This window comes from Onychostoma macrolepis, chromosome 04 (genome assembly GCF_012432095.1).
Source record: "Onychostoma macrolepis isolate SWU-2019 chromosome 04, ASM1243209v1, whole genome shotgun sequence".
Classification (NCBI taxonomy): domain Eukaryota; kingdom Metazoa; phylum Chordata; class Actinopteri; order Cypriniformes; family Cyprinidae; genus Onychostoma; species Onychostoma macrolepis.
Window position 1 is genome coordinate 9,439,333 of NC_081158.1, and position 23,784 is coordinate 9,463,116.

The 23,784-nt window shown below is 36.3% G+C and overlaps 2 protein-coding genes across 3 annotated transcripts; both read left to right on the forward strand.

Moving 5' to 3' along the window:
- The first annotated feature begins 1,034 nt into the window (after nt 1-1,034).
- LOC131538833 (epidermal differentiation-specific protein-like) lies at nt 1,035-1,661 on the forward strand. Its single transcript, XM_058772983.1, has one exon. The coding sequence runs from the start codon at nt 1,035-1,037 to the stop codon at nt 1,551-1,553; it is 519 nt and encodes a 172-aa protein (XP_058628966.1). The 3' UTR covers nt 1,554-1,661.
- Nucleotides 1,662-8,718: 7,057 nt separating this feature from the next.
- LOC131538727 (gastrula zinc finger protein XlCGF57.1-like) lies at nt 8,719-22,211 on the forward strand. 2 transcript variants are annotated; one of them, XR_009270654.1, is made up of 4 exons: nt 8,719-8,756; nt 9,859-10,000; nt 17,409-21,863; nt 22,174-22,211. XR_009270654.1 is itself a non-coding variant. In XM_058772792.1 (3 exons), the coding sequence occupies exons 2-3, from the start codon at nt 9,916-9,918 to the stop codon at nt 18,902-18,904; spliced, it is 1,581 nt and encodes a 526-aa protein (XP_058628775.1). In that variant the 5' UTR covers nt 8,719-8,756; nt 9,859-9,915; the 3' UTR covers nt 18,905-21,884. The 2 variants fall into 2 exon arrangements, 1 of the variants encoding a protein (XP_058628775.1); XM_058772792.1 differs by lacking the exon at nt 22,174-22,211 and having other exon boundaries at nt 17,409-21,884.
- The last annotated feature ends 1,573 nt before the right edge of the window (nt 22,212-23,784 follow it).

The window sequence follows — 23,784 nt, forward strand, 5'->3', positions numbered from 1 at the left end:
CTCCTCAATAAACAATTGTTCTCAAAAGAACAGCATTTATTTAAAATAGAAAGCTTTTGTAACATTATACATTACAGTTTGAAAGTTTGGGGTCAGTAAGTTTTTTTATTTTTTTAAATTAATTTTTATTCAGTGAGGACACATTAAATTTAACAAAAGTGACAGTAAAGACATTTATGTTTCAAAAGATTTTAATTCCAAATAAATGCTGTTCTTTTTAACTTTCTACTCATCAAATAATTTTTCTATACAAAGCTGTGTGTGTGTGTGTGTGTGTGTGTGTGTGTGTAAGGAACTGCATGTTGCTGAAGGAGGTTCTGATAAACATTTGCATTCACCCTGCCATGTATCTGTATAAGAGGCCAACTCCTGCTGCAGAAAACATCCCCCAAACCATGACACTTCCTCCTCCACCTTTCACTGACTTCTTTACGCACTCGGGGCTCAGTCTTTCCCCAGTTTGATGCCTAAATCACACCTAAATAAATTAAACTTGCTGTCATCGCTAAAGTGAACTTTGGACCAGTTCTCTTCTCTCCACACAACATGTTCCATGTATACATTAGGCCACGACTGCCCCAGAGATGTAATCGATTAAAGCTATTGATGGTCAATTAAGTAATTTCATTTTGGGGTGCATGCTGCTCATGCGCAACAAAAGTGCAAGCGGCTGTGAGTGACAGTTACAATATTAATTTAAATCAGTGTGAAAAAATATTTTTTTTCAGTCCACCCTGAGATTTTAAAAAGGACAAAATATAGCTGGTAAAATAAAATAAATGTGACCGTGATAAATATTTCACTGGAACAGCAGAGCTCACAGCAAAGTCAAAGTGAACACATGACAATTTTTTTCAGCCAAGAAGCTGTGTGTTTCTCAGCTGCCAGACCTACATTTACTGTCATGTAGTAATTGTGCTTTAAAAGGCAGCTCTGCACACCATTTAAGTCACTTTTCTCAACAGAGCCATAGGAAGCTGACTAAGAAGCACTTGCATTCTCCAGCCTGTGATCTCCTCCAGTCATTGTTCAAAATGAGCAAGATTGTTGTTTTTACCGAAGAGTGCTTCAAGGGCAGAACTGCTGAATTCAAGCACAATGTCCACAACTTAGAAGAAAAGGGCTTCAACAATGTCATCTCATCTCTCAAAGTCATTGGCCCACCATGGGTAGCATATTATGACACGAAGTTTGCTGGAAAGCAACGTGTGTTTGAAGAAGGAGAATATGCTACCCTTGATGACAAAGGAAGTTTTTCTTCCCTCAAGATCATCGTAGATGACCTGGACAACCCTGAAATCCAGCTGTTTGAGCATGGGAACTATCAGGGAAGAAGTGTGACCCTACGCAGCGAAACCAATCTTCACGACATTGATTTCAGTGACGTCGCTTCTTCCCACAAAGTGAAAGGTGGTGTCTGGGTGCTGTACCAGCACGTCAATCGTCATGGTTCCCAGCTTATTTCTTTCCCTGGGGATGAAATTTCCAGCTATCTCCCGCTCTCCTTCAACGATGTGGCCAGCCATGTGCATCCCTTGCTGCCAAAGCCATAGACAGCATCATTCAAAGTACACACTCTGCAGCTGAATATAAACTGGAACCCTTTTGGAAAGAATGAGGCAAGTGGCTGTGACTCCAAAAAGTCTGAAGAAACTTCATGCAATTCAACTCAACCTTATCTGTCTGAAGACATACAGTGTATGTTAATTTGGCAAATATTCGATAAAAGTTATGGAATTCTTTTATTGAACAATTTAAGACGCTTTGGCTTTTCATCTATAGTGATCGGTATCAGTAAATATATGTCATAAAGTACAGCTTTGGAATTGTATTTCCCCTGTTTGATTAGAGTGAAATATTAAAAAGGGTTTTGGGTTTATATTGTACTGAGCAAGAGACAACAAATGCTGTTTTAGTCTGGCAATTCAGAAAATAAAGAATTTTAAATATAAAGTGCTGTTTCTTTCATTTTAATTTGCCTTTTTATAAAAGTTTTTGCAAAGTTATATTTTACTCTCCTTCTATCACGTTTGTTAACATTGTCAAAAAGTATTTCTAAAATGTAAGAGATCTATCATTAATGATTTCACCAAAACAGCTGTAAATTGGAGGTGCATTTCACATCTGTGAAAATTGATAAAATATACTTTTAACCTAAAAATGTACTCAACCTAACCTAGTGAATAGGCCAGTATAGACTGTTGAAACTGAGACACATTAGTAAACTGCCTGTTTTATATTTTATGAATATGTAACACATGAGATTGAAGTGAACCCTGTGAGATTTTCATAGAACTAAAGAAAGTAATAGCCTACTGGATGTTCTGAGGAGAGGAAAAAGATAAAAGCAGGCTTTGTGTTAAATGAAATGAAAAATAGTTCAAATTGAAGTATATTAGACTATTCAAAGGGATAGTTCACCCAAACATTTAAATTCTGTCATTAATTACTCACCCTCATGTGGTTCCAAACCTGTAAGACCTTCGTTCATCTTCGGAACACAAATTAAGATATTTTGTATGAAATACGAGAGCTTTTTGTTCCCAGACCCAGAAACGTAGTAAGGACATTGGTAAAACAGGCCATGTGACATCAATGGTTCAACCGCAATTTTACAAAGCTATGAAAATACTTTTTGTGTGCAAAGAGAACAAAAATTCTTCTCCTCCAAATTACGCATTTCGCCATTTTGGAGAGTACCACAATGCAGAGTACCACATTTTTTTTTGTTATGCTGGTTGCAAATCTCTTCACAACCTGATAGCAATAAGTTAAGTGGTCTAAATTTATTGATGGAAGGCTAAGGACTATAAAATGTTCATCCAATCAAAATGTTCAGTCCGAACATTACGATAGGTTGTCCTGCCTGCCTGTCAAAATATGTATTTGCATACATCTGCACACCCTGTTTGAGCAGACATGCTACGTCATCAGCCCGTTCAAGCGAGAATAAAAGCCTCTATTATTATATTATGCACGTTGTCCTGTAATCTTTTCTCACCAGTGAATGAGCCATGAGGTAATCTGACAGTGTTGCATTCAATCCTCCACCAACGTCGTCTCTCATCGTGTCGCAGGTTAGCCTCTGCTCTGCCTGAGCAGTGTTTTGGAGGCGTGGCTTTGCAGAGTGTTTATGCAGGGAGTGTGGGGATCTTTGAAAGCTAGCTTGCTATTGCTAGCCTTTCCGAAATCGCCTACCCTACCTTTAATATTAAGTTGCTTACATCATAGACACACTACTGAGTGTTTTTGTTCTATTTCACCAGTGAAAAGTTATAAACAAAGAGGCTCAACTACTACTTACTCACTTATTAAGACTTGACGCCACCTACTGGCAGTTAAATCTTTAAAAGTATTATTGCATTTTTTTGTAATATTTCTTAGTTGTATATTCAAATAAAAAAAATCTCATTACATTATTTATTGCAAGTTTATTATTTAATTGGTTTGGCAACATGCTAGTAGATGATTATAACTTGTCAACATCTGTTTATTTATTCGTTCATTCATTCATACGCCACAGACTTCACTCCTCGTATAATAATTATTGTTATTTTTAATTTATATCTGTGTGTGTGTCTTTTCAATATCCATTACATGCATCACTTTGGACTTCCATCATGAAGTCAGAACTTTATTTTTAAGATGACAAACAGCCATCCATCATTCAGACTGAATATTTAGTCATATGTATCTTTTTGAGAGTGTTATGACCAATAATGATGGAAGAGGGCAGCCTCACCAGACCAACTTGTTCCAGTCTCCTGAGAATCATCATCAAGAAGCAAACGTAAATTCTCAGGTAAATATTTCATGTATTATTATCCATCTCAACAATTTGCATATGCGGCTGGATGGTTTGTGTCAGACTACTGCAACAACATGAAAATATTATATGTTTCATGGCTGTCTTGCCTGTTACAATTTAGTTTTCAGAATTGTGAAAGTGTTACATGGGTTAGGTTTTTTATTACCGTATTGACCTGAATATAAGACGATGTTTTTTCCTTGGAAATACATCTGAAAAAACGTGTTCGTCTTATATTCGGGGTCTAGACTTTGACATGTCAATAATACACCCACAACAATAGGTGGCGCCAAAAACGCATAAAACGAGTGTGCCATGAAATATGTAATGTAATGTGTGTTGTAAAGATCGCGAATGAAAACAAATGAAAAAGAAAAGCTTACAGCGGCAGAGTCGTGACTGTCATGTTGGCCTGATGGGAACAAACTTCCTCTGTAAGTGATTTTAAAACATAAGACAGTACCCAGATTTGAAGACTACAATAAGATTTCACTTCTACTGATAATAACATTTTGGTAGGCTACTATGAGTTGGATAGCCTAATTGTTATATAATTCAGATGGGCTACCTGTTATTTCAATGGTATATCAAAATGTTCCAATGTCATTGTTGGTACATTTTACCAGTATTTACCATACTTTCAAAACAAAAATTAGAATTGGAAAAATATGCAATATGAAAATAACTTAAGAATAAATGTGTTTTACAGAGAGAGAGAAAAAACAAAAAAAAACAAGATTTGGTTTTCAAAAAGCCTTTTTCCAACAGGTACATCTGGAAAAAGGGGGGTCGTCTTATAATCAGGGTCGTCTTATATTCGGGACAATACGGTAATTTAATTATTTATTTATTTGTAAATTCACAGTACATCTAGCATTTTGCAGGCGCTGCTGCTTTGTATCCAGACGTTACGAGGGAAACCGCTATATTTTGAAACATATTAAAGAAATATATATATATTAGGGCTGTGCGATATATATCGTCTGCGATAAAATCGTAATTGTTGTTTTAACGATGTGCAATTTGACATTATCGAGTATTTTGCAAAAACCAAACAAAACACCCCTACAGAGAGCACGCATTCATTACGTGAAGTCTAAACTAGAGCACGTGCGCATTTAGAGCGTGTTCTTTCTCTGCATGATTCAGTCTATTAAAATGCATTAAGAATGATCACAAAATTCAAGATTTGAGGGCAGAAAATGTGGGTATATATATCATTTCATATGGTTACAATCACACGAAGAGTGCCGTTTTTGTTCAAAAATAAGCATGATTGTGATATTGATTTTATACAACAGTTCAATAAACAATAAGTTAATATTAAGAAACGTACGTTTTAGACACCATATTGCCTGTTTTTGCTCCATTTCGCCAACAAAAAAATAATTCCAAACAGCTACAGCACTGTTTTTTGCGTCTCTGAGCAACATAACGATGTTTAGTTCCTGAATGAATCAACTGTTTAAATGATTCGGTTCAGTCGCTGCCACCTACTGGCGACTTTAGTTTCACATTCAAAGTATCTGTTCATTTTAAAATCATTTCAAATATCAGTATTTAATGTTTTATGTTTAAAATATCAAAACATTATGCATTTGTAACTGCAGGTTAAAGCACTCCATGTCCTAAACAGTGTGTAAATGCATCTAAATGCCACTTCAGATGCAACTTCTGCAAAGATTAATTTTGTTGATACTGGTTTCATTTGTTTGGTAACAGCCTAAATGTCTTATTATTCTAATAGACTGATTAAATGTAACAATTTGACTGAAAAGATGCATACTTTTAGAAAAAAATGGCTTTATTAAAGGTAAAATTGCCCATAAAAGGTAAAAATCAATTTAAACTTATATGAAAAGATTAATCTCTATCACTGATGTGAACTGACCACACAGAATCTGAAGAATATCAAAAACTGCAGCTGTCCACGGTAGTCAGATATCAGCACAATAACACACTCAGCAAAATATCGTCTAAATATCGTTATCGAAAAAAATCCCCAAAAATATCGAGATATAATTTTTTTTTCAATTTCGCACCTGTGGGGAAGAGGAGGTGAGAGGAATTTGGAAAAAAAAATTCATAGGGCCCTATGCAACATCATGTTATTTTTTAAAGTAAAGAGGCTGTTTCCTAGTGTAACACTTTTTTGTTGTTGTTGTTGTTTTGCATTTTAGGTGAATGTGAGTCAAAGTGCTCCAGTTGGTTGAAGATAGACAGGGTATGACCCGCAGCAATCAAAGATTGCCAAGAAGGTCCTGAGACGTGGCAGATCAAGCATCGACTGTCTGGTGAGGAGATGTGTTAGAAACAGAGAAGTGGTATACAATTCAGAACGCATCTGTCTTGCTGTTTGATGGTTATACTCTTCTGATGTATCAACCAATGTTGCGCAAACAATTGACAATTTTAAAGTAATGCAACGGATTACATTTGATTGGGTTTTTTTATTACCTTTTCTAAATTTATGTTTTCAACTGTTATTCATTTTCACCTTATTAACCTTACACTGAACACTTATTACTGTCACTTTCAAAATCCTTCATCACTTGAATTAAGTTTATAACAATATCATTTTGAAGCACAGCCACCACAAAATCAGACTTTGAGATTTTAAATACAGATTTAACACCATAACAAGGAATAGTTTATTAGCTGATACTTTTAAATCAAATCAGGACTGGACAGGAAACACTGGCAGTTAATCTTAAAAAATAACTAAGCATGTACATAAACCCAAATAGGAAATAAAAGAGTTAATGAATATGCATGTGTCTTATTCTGTGTTCTAAAGTCATATATTAGAGCAGTCAGAAAGAAGCAGTGTGAAAGAAATCAATTACACCTGTAAGTAGATGTGTGTGAAAAAAAGAAAAAGAAAATGTTAACGATTACAAAGGGGGACTTTCATCATGCTGTTCAGCAAATGATTCGTCTGTTCTCTGGCTGGCATGTGTTTCAGGAAACGTCATTTTCCGTCCCACATAAGATCCCTCCTGTGTGCAGCGATCACAACCACTATAGCCTCCATACCCCTTTGTTTGTTTTATAAATGATCATGCTGGAGCATCACAAATAAAGCAGTCCAGAGACAAAGAGAACTTCCTCTCATCTACACTGAAACCTTGTTCGAGAGTGGAAACCTCCTGAACAAAGTCTTGAAGATACTGGTTCGGATTGCGTGGTTTGCTATTTCCACAAAAGACGCCTACAACAAATGGATCTCTTTCAAATGGAAATTTCCCTAAAGTTGGCCAAAGTTGCTTTGGAGAACTCTTGAATAATGGTAGTCCATCCACGTTCACCTGCAATTTGATTGTGTCAGGTTGTGACAGCAGACTTTCTTTGTTTTGGATCAAATGTTCCAATATGCCAAAATGCACATACTCCCCAGCATCAATTGTTTTCACCTCACGTGAATGCGATGTTTTCATCAAAGTCCGTAAACATTTTGGGAGTGAGGGGACGTTTGTTTAAAATGTAAAAGTATTTTGTGTCACACCAGACTCTACCACCCATTGACACAGTTCGTCTGGCAAGTCTTCAGTCGTCATGTGTGTCACTGAAAAAGTCTTCCTCTTCACTAAAACTACTGAGTCATCATCAATGTCACTGTCAAGGTCCATGTTTTCTGTGTTGTCTTCAAATATTGAGATGTTATCACAAGTCATGTCTTCATCCTGTGATGTTTCATAATTTGCCAAAAGAGATTTCTTGGGATCAGCCACTTGGGTTTCAATGTCATTTTTTGTGGAGTTTGGAGCTCTTGAAGAATATTCCGGACACGCCTCCATTTGTAACTGAACTCACACCTCCAAATTGTGCCATGATTCTACAAGAATTGAAGCTCAAACATCTACATAAAATGATCGTCAATAACATTTTATGTAAATGTCCCTGCTGAAAAAAAACAATAGAAACCATTACAGAAATTGTAATGGTTTTACAGGTTATAATATATATTGTATTGCTTTTAATGGAAATCGTAATGGTTGGTCTCTACTGGTAATTTGTCAGGAAACCATTTTGTATTGGTTTTAATGGTTAATAGTTGATGGTTTATAATGTTTCTAATGGTATTTGTATTGGAAGCCATAGTATTTCTGTGATAGTTTCAATTGTTTTTTTGGTTTTCAGCAGAGTGTATACAATGCAAATTAGACTTGCCATGATCCCAGCTAACAAAAAAAGGTCCCCAGTTCGTCCCCTAAATGGCCTCAGCGAACGTCCTCTGGACAACAGCATGTAGACATCTGCAAAGACATCCTCTGTTGTCACAGTTGTAAACACGACGGCTTTCTTCTTTCATGAGGGAGTTTGGCGGCACAGCATCTTTGTTTCCAGGTGGAACGTTAAAAGTACGCGACACACACGTCTCCCGGAAATCCTGTAGAATTCAACCAATCCGACGACGACTTCGACACTCCTGAAGTGTTTCCACTCTTGTGTGCCATATGCATCAGACGTTCAGCCAACGGTCCGTGGGCATGACGTCTGAGGCTGGGACTACTTTTAGGCTAATCAAAGACAACAGACATGTTGTATGGAGCAAAATATGTTTATTTTGAGCAATTGTAAAGCTGCGGTGCTCTTTCCGTGTGTGTGTGTGGATATAAACCCTTTAAGTAACACTGAGAAAATATTTTTTTTTCTTGCCCACTGTTTGCATTTTAATAAATGGTTTCTTCAACTTAACATTAAAGTTGTCTTTCATACAGAATCTCAAACTCTTTCATTTGTAGTTCTTAATATTTTCAACACATCATTGGACAACATGTATTTAAATATGTATTTCACCAAGAAATCACCTCTGAACTCCTTTGGCATTTAAATGTGCATTTTTATAGACAGCCGTGGGATGACAAGACTTTTATTTTGGTTTAGTACTGTGACATCATAAGGCTGCGCCGCTCTCCTGCATCTGTTGTGATTCGGCTGAAGAAAGGTTTGTGTTTTAAGCATTTAAAGTGTTTAACACAGTGCAGCCAGTTCAGGGGGGAAAGGCTTAATTATTGGTTCATTAAACATTGGGATACTTTATCTACCATTAATAAGCGTTATTTTTATGAGTAAGAAGAGTAAGAAAGGTGCGTCTAATTTCACTCGATACAGTGAATAAGTTTATCGCAATGAGTTCGGTCCCTGACAAGAAGTGCTGAGAGAAACTGAGCTCTATGAAACTCCGAGTGAATTGAATCAATTGCTTCGCAAAATGATTCAGTGATTCGAAACGCAACTGACAGGAACGTGCCTTTACAAACCAGTAGCATTTTTCTTTCCCCCCGTTAAAATGCAATTAAATAAGTATTAAATGAACAGATAATCATAATAAATAATAATAAAAAACAGCAATAAGTAGAATTAGGGTGCCAACTTTAGGGTGCCCAAAATATTTGTACCACATTTGTTTATGATATGCATTTCACGCTATGCTTAACCTTGGCTTAATATTTTGGCTAAAAGAAAAACTGGATTTATCTGAACATAATGCATTTACTGCTTTAATTTCTACACTTTTATTAAAAGCTTATTTCAGACATGAAATTCTGTTTGTTCATGAAAAAAACACATTTCAGCATTAGAGTAATCTCTCTGCTGGTCATCACTCAGAAACATCTGCAACGTTTTAATTAGTTTACATGGTTGTGAAAATAAAACTAAAAATAACCTGCAGGGAATATTCTGGGAAGGTTCTCTTTAGGATATAAAACAAAAAGAAACATACAGGGAGCGTTCCTAGAATGTTTATATTAGGTTTCCAAGAATAACCAAATGGGAACCATTCTGTGTTTGTTGGGTATGGCGTATGTCTGTGAATATGGGACAACCTGTATTCCATGTGTCTTTCATGCCTTAAATACAAGACGATTCTGCATTATACAGAACGGTTGGCAACCCTAACCTAATACCAAATGTAAAACATTAATGCGGTTTTAAAAATGTTTGTGTCTAATCAGGTTATACAAGGCCGTTAATTATCACTCTTTACTGATTCAGTGCAATAACTAAAATATTTATATAATTTATATTATTCTTATCTTAAACAGGACTAAGTGTCCAGTTGCTAGTGAAGCGACTGAGATCCATGTGACACTATTATAAAGATGGCGTTTATTAAAGAGGAGAGTGAAGACGTGAAGATTGAAGAAACATTCAGAGTCAAACATGAAGATACTGAGGAACAAACAGGTTAGTTTTTATTCTCAAAGCTGAACTCACTCATTTGATCCTTATTAAAATGTCCAGCTCTACAGAAATGAATGATATTTCTGAAGAATGTCATATGGTTTTATTTGACATGGAGTGGGTCCTCATGCTGCCCAGACAAATACCGGACAAAAACACACAAAATGTCAAAGTTCAAAATGACCATTTTTGTCGAGTGACTTAAACAATCTTAAAAAAGCAATCCTAAATGACCATAAAAAATGGGGAGAAAATCGGACTTGTGTCAAATCCACGTCATGTGCATCAGATTTTAAAGAGACGGCACTGCTTTTATGCAGCATTTGAGACAAAGTCGGATGTGGAAACATTTGATTTGAAATGTTCAAACCTCAATGAGTTCCAGTCAATCACTGGTCAAATGATGCCGCCATGACACAACGAGAGTGTTTCGTGTTTTTATGTCAATTATACCAAAAACATAAAAATTTAAACTAACAAAATCCTTCTGTTAATTTTGAAAACAGTTGACAAAAAGCTAAATATAAGCAAAAATAAAACTTAATATTAATGTTTTTAACTTTGCCATACACTACAGTAACTATATGCTTGCTGGAAGCAGTCTCACTGTGCAGGACTTGTATTTGTCATTCCCATGACAAAATTATGCTGTATTGGCCGCAAAAGGAGGCCCAACACCATACTAATTCTGGTCTAAAACCAGGTGTTTCAGTTTCTTTGTCCAACCCCTGTATATGCTTACACACATGCATCTCGTGCACAGAATGATGTGCTTGAAGCAACATGAAGTCACAGCGTTTTGCATAGAAAAAAGTTCAAAGCACAAAGGGAAGAGATATCGATGTGTAGTGCATTATATCCAGTGTTGGGAAGGTTACTTTGGAAATATAATAGGTTACAGATTACAAGTTACCATATTTAAAATGAAATAAGTAGTGTACCATTTGAAATGACTTTATTAAAGTAATGTAACTGATGAATGTTTTCAAACATGTAAACCAGGCAGGATTAATCTTACAGTAGCACTCAACACTGATTACTGTCAAGACTTATAAAATCCTTCATCACTGGAATAACATTATATTAATTTAATTTTAAATCAATGTTACTCCCCAAAGCTAATTATAACTGTGAAATAATTTATGGAGTGTCTATTTACACTAAGTGCAAATAGCCCGCCTTGTTGGCAAAGGCTATTTACGCCCACCAACGTGTGATTGGGACAGTCAACACTGAAAAAAGATGATTGTTTTACGCCAGTTCGAGTGGTGTAGATGGTAAGGCGCGTGCATTTTGATGCGATCGACCTGAGTTCGAACCTGCCTTTTGCCAAACTTTTTTTCTCACTTTTCAAATCTCATATCGCATCGGAAAGGCATTTATTTTCAATAAAATGAAAGAAATAATCAAAGTTGAAAATAAAGTATCAGGTAGGGTTAGGGTAGGTGTAGGGAGGGCTTTGTCCAAATAAGGTGGCATCCATTTAATAATTTTAATTAAAACTATAATTTACACTCAATATGTTATTATTACATACTGTTTTATAATGTACTACAATACTGAGGTGCAGATAATTGCCACTATTTGCCACCAAGTAGTATATAAATAGCAGAAACTCTTGCTATTTTAACAGTGTAAATAGAATCTATTGCTATTTGGACTTAGTGTAAATAGCATATCGTTAAAAAATACTATTATTTGCACTTAGCATCTCTCGCTAAGAAAATATGCTATTTGCACACATCTATCGCTATTTATTGAGCCTTTTCTTTTAAATTTCAGTTACTGTGCACATCAAGAACAATTCATAGTGCTGTTTACTCCAGTGTTATGATCAAACAGACAACCGGTAGAAAGTAACATGATTTAGAAACAGCACTAAATATGAAATCCTTTTATGCAAAACCATTGATCTTTATCTACAGATCCAGAATAATAATAGGAACAATCATCTTAGACAGTTTCACACAGAGTACGAAATTTTCGTCTGAAATTTCCGCATTTTAAAAAATAAATACGACCTCACGTTGTGTCAATCACGTTTACACACTGCCTCCGAAACTTTTGTCCATCTTAAAAAAAAATTCGGATCAGGTTCAATTTCTGCGTTTTCGCATCTGTAGCATGCATTTGATAGGAAACGATGAGGAATACGAAAAAACACACGCAAAAATTCCGGACTCGGTGTGCAATGACCTTTAGTCTGTACGTCTGGCTTGAATAATCTCTCCATCAGTGGTCAGTCTATTCCTATATCTGATCATAAGCTTGTTACATTTGACTTTGTTAATTCATCCAACTAAATGTACTAAGAACGCAACCATTTCTTATCGTAATGTCGATGCTATCAATGTCAATGCTTTTGCTGCCTCAGTTGCTTCTTCTACTATTTCTGATGTTTTCAATTGTACCTGTCCATCTGTGATATCTGACTTGTATCACTCTGCTATTGTTGCTGCTTTAGATGAGTATGCTCCAATTAGGACCAGGTCTGTTCCCTTGTCTCACACTTCCCATTGGTTTAATGCTGAGCTTTGTGCTATGAAGGCTGAAAGCAGATAGCTTGAACGACTTTTTATGAAAACTGGTTTGACTGTCCATTTTCAAGCATTTTCGGAACATATTAGGCATTATAAAACTGCCTTGAATACAGCACGCTCTACCTATATTTCTAAAATCATTAATAAAGCTAACAGTAGGCCAAAAGCACTATTTAGCATGGTTAATAAACTAGTCCAGCCACCCAACCATAGTCTCAGTCAATATGAATCTGATGATTTGTGCTGTTCTTTTTTGCACCACTTTCAGACAAAATTGGATGCTCTATGTGGGGCTTTTGGTAATGAACCAGCTGATACTACTAGTGAGCAAGCTCAGTCTATCCAACTCTTGAGTAATTTTACCTTGACTAATTCAACCATGATTAGTGAATTAATACAGAACTCTTAATTCTTCCTCATGTCGGTTAGATTCTGCACCCACTTTTCTTTTGAAATACTGTTCTTCTGTCATCTCTGCTCCTATTTCACACTTTGTAAATATGTCCTTTCTCTCTGCCACTGTCCCAATTTCACTCAAAACTGCTGCTGTTAAACCTGTTCTTAAAAAAACAAACCTGGACCCAGCAGATTTCAGTAATTATCGTCCAATCTCCAATTTACCATGTGTTTCAAAAAATTTGGAAAAGGTTGTTGCCACACAGCTACAGTCTTTTCTAGCTCTCAATGAACAGTTTGACATATTTCAATCTGGTTTTCGTTCACATCACAGTACTGAAACTGCTTTAGTAAAGGTTCTCAATGATCTCTTAATATTCTCTTATTACTCAACCTCAGCTCCGCATTTGACACTGTCTGTCACAAATGACTGCTCTCTCGCCTTTCAGAGATAGGTGTTTCAGGTGCTGCATTATCTTGGTTCTCTTCCTATCTTACTGATAGACATTGTGCTATGCACAATTATAAATCCCCCACTGCTCTGCTTAAACAGGGTGTTCCCCAAGGCTCTGTTCTCGGCCCATTACTGTTTATTATTTATATTATGCCTCTTGGACATATTATTCGTCGTTATGGGTTTCATTATCACGGTTATGCTGATGATATTCAGATATATATTGCTTGCCGTCCAGATTTTATCCACCAAACCGCATCACTATCTATGTGTGTTAATGAGTTAAAGACATGACTAAATTCCAATTTTCTAAGTTTGAATTTGAGCAAGACAGAAATTTTAATTACTGGCCCCCCAACTCTAACAAAAAATATAACTAATGTTCCCAGCTTTAACCTTGATGCCACAACAATGTTTCCATCAGCCACCGTTAGAACTTTGGGTATCAATCTCGATCCTTCACTGACCCTGGATGTTAACAATTAATAAACTTTCCAAAGTTGCATTTCTCCAGCTTCACCGTATAGCCCAACTTCGTTCCTATGTCAGCACAAAAGATGCAGAATCATTAATAATTTATTACATCGCACATCGACTACTGTAATGCTCTTTTAACAATACATTCAAAATTCTGCTGCAAGAATATTAACCCACACTAAACGATCTGCTCATATCACCACTGTCTTATTTAAAGGTGGGGTATGTAATTTTTCTAAAACTCTTTAGAAAACTGAGTCGGGGCTGAGTACCAAAATAAACCAATCAGCAGTAAGGGGCATGTCTACTCCTGATGTGGAGGAGAGAGTTTTCAGTGAACAGCCGAGCTGAGCGACAGAAAGATAGAGATGGCGGATAAAAAACAAAAGAGGAAAATGTCTGCGGAATGATAAGGCAAGAAGTAGGACCCGTGTAAATATTGGATCAGCTTTCCAGCGCTGGAGAGAACTCAAGGAGCGGAAGGCCTGTGATCGGATGCCGAGGTTGCTTTGTTTCTTCTCGATAGATTAGTAACACCGTGTCTACACCAGACGCGGCGCGCCGCAACAACTAAAGTCTGCCTATACTGGACGCCGCACGCGCAAATGCGACCGTTGAAAATCGCTTGAAATTTGCGTCAGCACTTTATAAATAGAACGTGGCAGCAGTTTCCTGTCAGAGATTTGTTGCGCCGCGTAGCATTCAGTGTAGACAGCATCACTGATTATAATGATTTCTATAGTATTTTGGCGTGCCGCTTGCGTCCGTTGTAGACACGGTGTAACATTAGTTTTGCTTTGTTTCACAGAACTAATTGTTGCCTGGGTTGCGTAGGCTACGTGTGTGGGGCGGAGCTATCAAAATAGGGATGATACCCTTTTGGGGTAGGTGCGTGTTTGTTTTGGTGATTTCAGATATCAACATTGGCTACCAGAAATCACTTACCCCACCTTTAACCTCCACTGGTTACCTGTTTCATCTCGCATTATTTAAAAAATTCTTCTGCTTCCCTTCAAATCACTCAATGGCCTTGCTCCTTGTTACCTTTCTGACTTACTTTCTCTTTACATTCCATCTCGATCACTTCAATCTTCAGGGTGTAATCTTCTGACTGTACCTAGATTTTGTCTATCTTCAATGGGTGGCAGCTCATTTTCTATCATGGCTCCTAAGCTATGGAACTCTTTGCCGCTGGCACTAAGGACAACAACCTCACTCTCTGAATTTAAAACAACTTACCCAAAACTAGCAGTCATAATTATGTTGCTTTAGACACTTTCCAACTTCTGCACTACCAGTTTTCTCTAAGTATTTTTGATATGTGTATCTGTCCTGTATTTGCTGCTCTTTATGTTTGTTTGTTAATACTTTCCATTTTCTATGTTGTTATGTGTTGCTATGTGTCTTTGCTGTATCATGATATGCAACTGCATTCATCTTGTTTTAATTTTGTTTCTGGACTGGGCAAATGTCTACTGTCCAACTTAATTGATTATTTGAGCTGACTGTTTGTGACTATGTGAAATGACTGTCCATTGTGTTACTGCTTTGATCCTTGAGCCTGGCAAAGGCGCTATATAAATTAAATATAATAATAATAATAATATTACTATTATTATTATTAATAATATTATTACTTAACCCAAAATGAATGTCTGTACCAGAGCCGTCCTTTGGACCGAGGGCCCTGCATCAGCTAAGGATGGCCCTGGTCTTTACATTTGGTGCTTTCCCACTTTTAACCCTTTAACACATATAATCACACTGACGTTTTCTTGATGTTAGTTAGTCACTTCTTGGGTCTGCTGGGTAAATTTTAGACACCTCTTTGTTTGCTCCTTCATATCCATTAAAGTCCAGGAAAACGATGTAGATCACAGATGATTTATTCGTCTTGAATGTTACAAAACTAAACTAATACAACTTAACATTGAAAGTAAATACAGAATAATTAACTATAAACTATAAAAACACCGGAGAACATTAATCGGGAGAAAGAAGGTCTAAAGACCGTCTGCTTCCAGCAAACCACACATCTCATTAGACACCTGTGGCTTTATCTTATGGTTTGTCCTGTAGAGGGCGCCCACAGACTCCAGAATGGTTCATCCTGTAGGGAGCGCATACGAACTCCATAAAACATACAAAAAGAAAAACATAAAACAATATAGCAAAACCTATAAAATGGCTCCTACAACACTGGTGTGATCACTCTAGGCTGGTCCCTGGAGCGTAATTCAAGAGCTGAATTCAAATCTGCTTTCACGCTTTAGCTGGCGTGGAGCCAGATCCGACGCACTGAGCGCTTGTCATATTATCACAACTATCCAGTGCTTTCAACCATATAATGCTTATTTTAGGTTGCAGACATTAAAATACACACAAGTACTAGCAAAAAAAAAATACATTTACAGTTTGTTAAAATACATACCTATGTATGTGGAAGTGGCAATAATGATCCTTACAGATATAATCTAATGACATGTTTTATTGATATCAAATACACATAGGGTAGGGAACTATAAAGTTTACTCTACTCTTCTCCCAGTTCACTGGAGACGTACTTTATTGTGGCTACGGTGTGTCACATGACAAGCATAACACTTTGCCATGGAAACAATAAGGCGATACATTCTAAAATAATGGTCGCCTAGGCTGGGGGCTCAGCTAGAATAATTTAAACTCACATGTGAAAAGGTTAATAAAGGAGAAGTTAAAATCATGAAATAAAAAAAAAGATAAAGGAGAAAAAAGCACACACCACATGATCAATAGTTCTGTACTTGTTTGTTTGTTTTTTTGTGAAACTTTGTGTGCTGCCATTTTGACCAGGTCTCCCTGGAAGAAGATTATGATATGTCAATGGGATCTTTCTGGTTAAATAAAGGATAAATAAAAATATAAAATCAACAATAAAATTAATTGGTGATTATTTTCATCATCGATTATTACACAAAATCAGTCATAATCTCTACTAAATGACAGTTGTGCAGTTTTGTCATGAAATGTAAAAATGTATCATTGGCATAACATTGTGAGTTCTAATGATAATGTCCCTCAAAGTCACCATAAAAGCAGAGGACCTAATACTGAGCCCTGATGCACTCCATACTTGTGTTTGGTGAAATGTCTATTTGTTTACATAAAGTATTAGCAGTCAGATAGATATAAGAAACCTAAACCGTGCTAGTGCTTATTGACATGAATGGCAGATTCAGGACTGGTCTCCAACAGTGGTTTTCAATCCTGGTCCTGGGGACCCACCGCTCTGCACATTTGGTATGTTTCCCTTATCTGATACACTGAGTTGATGGAGCTCTCACCTAATGAGCTGGTGATCTGAATCAGGTTTGTCAAATATGGGAGACCAACAAAATGAGCAGAGCGGTGGGTCCCTAGGACCGGAAGAGAATAGTCTGTAATAACCCAGTTTTGTTGGAAAATGATGGTTTTGATGTTTTAATACTTTTATCTTAATTTTGAGGCATGTTGGTTTTAGCTAATAATCTGCCATTAACTTGTATTTGTCTTTTTTTTGCTTTAGACCTGATGATGTTAAAAGAAGAGAGGCAAGACCTTACAAAGATAGAAGAGAAAGATCAATATGAGAGACATGATTTCATGACTGTGGAAATATCCATACAGTCTGAAACAACTTCATCACGAAAAGAACTTCAGAAGGCTGAATCTAACAGTTACTTCACCTGCCATCAATGTAGAAAGAGTTTCAATCAAAAATATAACCTTAAAAACCACATGAAAGTTCATGCTGGAGAGAAGCCTTTCATATGCCAACAATGTGGAAAGAGCTTCTCACGTAAAGAAAACCTAAAACGCCACATAAAAAGCCACACTAGAGAGAAGCCTTTTACCTGCAATCCGTGTGGGAAGACCTTTACACGCAAAGGATCTCTTAAGAGTCACATGGTCATTCACACTGGAGAGAAGCCGTTTCCATGTGATCAGTGTGAAAAGTGTTTCAGACATAAAGCAACCCTTGTTTCACACTTGAAAACTCACACTGGAGAGAGAACTTGCACCTGCAAACTGTGTGGGAAGAGCTTATCAAATAAATCAACCCTTAATGCCCACATGAGAAATCACACAGGAGAGAGGCCCTTCACTTGCAAATTGTGTGGGTATAGCTTTTCACGCAAAGGATCTCTTAAGATTCACATGGTCGTTCACACTGGAGAGAAGCCGTTTCCATGTGATCAGTGTGGAAAATCTTTCAGACATAAAGCAACTCTTTATTCACACTTGAAAACTCACACTGGAGAGAGTCCTTACATCTGCAAACTGTGTGTGAAGAGCTTCTCAAATAAATCAACCCTTACTGCCCACATGAAAAATCACACAGGAGAGAGGCCCTTCACCTGCAAAATGTGTGGGAAGAGCTTCTCAAAAAAAAGTAATCTTAAGGCTCACATAATAACTCATACAGGAGAGAAGCCTTTCATGTGTGCTCAGTGTGGAAAATGTTTTACACGTGAAATAACCCTTACTTACCACATGAGGATTCACTCAAGAGAGAACTGTTTTAATTGTCATCAGTGTGGACAGAAATTCCCAGACAAGAGATGCCTTAACCGGCATGAAAAAATTCATTCTCTATCTTCCACGTGCCATGACTGTGGAAAGAGTTTCAGATTTAAAGGAAACCTCAAGGTTCACATGAGAATCCACACTGGAGAGAAACCCTTCACCTGCACTCACTGCGGAAAGAGTTTCAGTCAGAACATAAGCCTTCAGATTCACACAAGGCTTCACACTGGAGAGAAACCTTTTACCTGCAATCTGTGTGGGAAGAGCTTCACACATAAAGCACGATTTAATTCCCACATGAGAAGTCACACTGGAGAGAAACCTTTTACCTGCAAACTGTGTGGGAAGAGCTTCTCACGCAAAAGATCTCTTAAGAGTCACATGGTCATTCACACTGGAGAGAAACCGTTTCCATGTGATCAGTGTGGAAAGTGTTTCAGACATAAAGCAACCCTTGATTCACACATGAAAAGTCACCTGCAGTTAAACCTGTAAACTGTGTGGTAAGAGCTTCTCACAAAAAGGAAATCTTAAGGCTCACATGAAAACTACATGTGAAACAACCCTTATTTACAACATGAGGCTTCACTCAAGAGAGAACTGTTTTAAATGTCATCAGTTTGGACAGAGATTTACAGACAAGAGATGCCTTAACTGGCATGAAAATATTCATTCTCGAGAGACATCTTTCACATGCACTCTTAAGATAAATTGTTCTAAACCATACCAGAAAAGGGTTCTTCAGCTTGTAACAATAGTAGAACCCTTTTTGGTGCTAAAAAGAACCCTTTTTATAGGGTTCCATAACCATCCTTTGAAAATGCTATATAGGACCTGAAAGGGGTCATATGATGCAATTTCATGTGTGATTTTTTTTTTTTTTGCGAAAGCGAAACTACTTAATTTGGCCTTCCAAATGAGCACAACTAGAAATCAGTGGTTATGTTGTATTTACAACACAACAGAGTGTGTGCAGTGCATTTTACGGAGGATTGTTTCCTGAACCTAGGAGAGTAGTCTACAATGCCGGCTGTACACAAAGACTGTTTCTATAAAGTGGGGCAATTCTAGGGTGACCATACGGGCCATCAGGGGTTCAAACCGTAATTTTACGAATCTACGAGAATACTTTTTGTGCACAAAAGAAAAAAAATAATGACTTTATTCAACAATTCGTCTCCTCCATGTCACACTGGCGCCATTTTGGAGAGTATCCACTGAACGCAAACAGCGTATGCTGTTCTGTGTCAGCTGCGTCACACGGATACGTTGTTTTCGTTCAGATGATTTGAAACTTTATTTAAAACGTGTTAAATAAATATAATAAAAACTATACAACACGGTACAAAACGATTTTCTTATGTCCAAAAAGGAGTAGGAAGAAGCATAAACTTATTTAATCCTCCACTCTGCATTGATAATAATAATCAATAACAATAATCATCAAATTAACTTCATGATTCTGTCATCTCAATCTTGTCTTAATACACTCTTTACACTTTCCTACATATGTTTATACATACAAATAAAACTATGACTAAATAATCTGTATGAACACCTAGTCAAATTCGTACTTCCTCCATATACATTCGGAAAACCATACGTATGTGCTGCTTTTTGAACTGGGTCACTCCTTGTGGGTAACACCAGTGAAGATCAGTTTATGTTTATGTTCTTTTACTAACTGCTTTCACTAAATGCCAAATGTAAAAATATAGTCTCATCTAATAATTGTAGTTGAAGAACAAGGATCATTGGTCTTATGTATGTCACTGGTGTTACCGTTTAACAAAAATCATTTATTTTGTAATAAAAATCACACTGATGACATCATTTGACTTCCTTCTTCCTATTTCCTGAAGATGTATGAAAAAGGCCCATGATAAGTCCATTGTCTATTTTCAGTTATCAGAAATGTTCTCATTTATTTCATGATTTCATATGAAGCTTTTAGTTGACGTCACTGGTATGACCTATTTATTGTTAGGGAATTGTAAAAAACTAGAATACAATTGGATTAAACTACTTTATTTAGTGAGTATACCATGATTGACGACATGTGGTTTGATATCTTGCAGCAGACTTTTTGTAAAATGCATTTTTTCATGAAAATTGTCACTGGTGTTACCTTCCTTGTGGGTTACACCAGTGAAGATCAGTTTTATGTTTATATTCTTTTACTAACTGCTTTCACTAAATGCCAGATGTAAAAATTTAGCCTCATCTAATAATTATAGTATCTTTGGTCTAATGTATGTCACTGGTGATTCATTGTGTCACTGGTGTTACCGTGTTTTTTTTTTCTGTCACATTAAATAAAATGTTTCACATGTGACATAATAATAATTTTACATCCATTGAATTCTGCTTCACTCAAGAGTTAAGATTTAAAGGATTGCATCATTACTTGTTTATAACTGTTTTTCAAATATTTTCATTTTTATAGCAAATACATGGTTGCACAAATGAACTAACATCATTCAATCACACTTTTAACAAACCTGATTAAAATAAATAAAACAATCTCCTTATTTGTTGCATTATCATTGTTTTTCTGTAACTCTGCCTACATGTGCTGGAAAAAAAAATTGAGATAATATTTCATAAAAACCTTTAAAATTGCCAAAGTAAGGTAACACCAGTGACAAAAAAAAAAAATGGTACATGTGGTCTTTAAATAAATGTACAAAAAAGATTTTTAAAAAATCAAGCTGTCATTTATGTGTATTCATAAAGTCAAAAGATAATCTAATAATGTGGTCTAAGTTTAAATGTTAAAAAAAGAAATACGTTTTAAGACATCTTGCCATACCAAAAGTTGACGTTTCTGTAGAATGAACCATTTGAGTTCTTTATGTGGGAAGCGTTTAAAATGGCACCAGAAAATACGTATCTGTGTGAAATTAAAGCTGTGATAACACCGCAGCTGAATGTGTCCTAAATCTGATTGTCCACCTTCAAGACCAATTGGATTTTCACCTCTTTGTGAGTTTGACTTTTTCTTTTTCTACATATGAACTGCTGTGGCTGCACCTGACCATCTGCTTTGTTATAGTTCAGTTGTACTTTTTTTTGCTGTATTTGATTTGTCAATTAAATTTTGGTTTGTCCCAAGACACACCTTTGTGAATATGAAATTCATCTTTGAAACTTTACAGTTAACATAAACTGATATAATATTAATTAATACAAATGAAATGAAATTTAATTATGAAGGCAGAAAATAGTGTCATTAGAATGCGTGGACTCCGAAGACCGCATTCCAATAACGATTGCATCACCGCAGCGCGACGAAGGCTGCTGTAATTCGTTTCCCAGGAAAATGAAGTATACATCTGATGGACAATTCGCACCCTATCATATCCCAGAATCACTTGCGCACAGATGACGGTGTTTATATTCAAAGAACATGGAGGATGAGAGTTCTGTTCTGTGGGGGAATTCACATTGAAATGTAAGTGTTACTCAAATACCTAGCGAAACAAGTGTTAAAAGCCAGGGGTTTTTTTACACAAACCCCACAAACAATGAGACAACCATAAGGCAATAGTCTTTCCCTTTGTTGTGTTTTTGTAGTGCTGTCATGCAAGATATGTCTACTGATGTTTTAACCAAACTTTAGCACTTCAGTATTTTGTATTCATGTCCTGCCGTGTCATATTTTCTAATGTTAAGATTGCAAACCTGTCTTTATATTTTTCATATATTAAATAAATTGTTCTATACATTACTGAAAGTACTTTTTACAACTATTTACAACATAGCTTAGGTTTAACATCAGAAAAACATCAATTTTGCGCCCGCGGGGTCTTCAGGAGGTGAATCTCTTGGTGGCCAGCACCTCCTCAGCGACTCGGAGGACAATGCGGTGGACAGTGGAACGAGGCATGTCAAACACACATATACATTGTTCTTTTATGAATTGGCTCAGCTCTCGCTCAGATATTGCGTGTACGCTCAAACGTTGTCGTCGCATCACTGAAGCTTTTTTTTCTAATTCAAGTGGAGAGTAGGCTTTTCTCACTAAATGGAAGCAAGCTGATTATAGTCAGCCTTCTCTAGTCATTTATTTCATTAATACTTATTTTAGTTAAGTGCTTAAATTGTAAATATGCATTTATTATTTTGTTGTTTTTGTAAATAGTTCTACAATAAAAGTGCATCAACCAGGTTCCAGAAATAATCACTGAGGGTGCTTCTGAAGTTAGTGAGGGTGCTCTAGTCTTAATGCACATTTTCACATATTTTGTCCCATCTGTTGTTATGGTTATCACTATGTCAAACACTGCTGCTTCGAGAGCGAATCCCGCATGCGTATGCAGACGTCGTTCCCGAAACTTTGCAACGTGAGTGTGGCCAAAAAACAAAGTTCTACATTTTAAATGGATTGCCTAGAAAGCTCGCAAAGATCGCTCATAACCACTAAAAAGCTGTTACTCTTTGTTCATCACGATCTCACAAAGTTCTGTTATGACCAATGAATCTCACACTGCGCATCTAATAATATTAACCCTGCAGCACTGGCACGTTCAGCTTTATCCTGCAGTACAGGGGTCCGGTCTGATTTAGGGAAAGAAGGAAAAGAGAAATTGTTTAGAGCTATGACAAAGTAATTAATAGAAGAAATATTGAGGTACTTTAGTAACTAATAGTAGCACATTGGGGAAAAACTACTAGTCATATTTAAAACCTTAGTTAAAGGGATAGTTCACCCAGAAATGAAAATTCCAAACCTGGAACAACTTGAGGATGAGTAAATGATTACAGCATTTTCGTTTTTGGGTGAACTATCCTCTAATTAAAAGTATTATTTTGCATACTCTAATATACTTTAGAGTAAAAGTGTAAAAGTAAAGGTATACGGTATTGTTCTAAACAAGAATTCGTCAGGATGGTTTTGCATTAATATTAATGCTGCACTATTGTGTATGTTGCATACACAAATTTAATTTTGATCGAAAACTTTTTTTTTTTTATGAGTTTGAAATACTCATAAGTTCTTTCCAGTCCTGTAATTTTAAGATCAAGATACTGGAGTTTATTCTTGATTGAAAATATCACAAATGTTCTGTAGTTTATAAATAATTAAACAATTTTGTTTATATATATATATATATATATATATATATATATATATATATGTATATGCACACAGTCATGTGAAAAGTTAGGACACCCTATTTAATTCTAAATTTAATTTAATAATTTAGTGTTGCCATGTTTTGTTTTTTAGAGAAAAGAGGCTTTCTTCTGGCAACTCTTCCCCAAATGTGCCATACTTGTCCCATATTTTTATAATTGTACTGTCATGAACTTTATCATTTCACATGTTAGCTGAGGCCCGTAGAGTCTGCAGTGAAGTTCCTGAGTTGTCT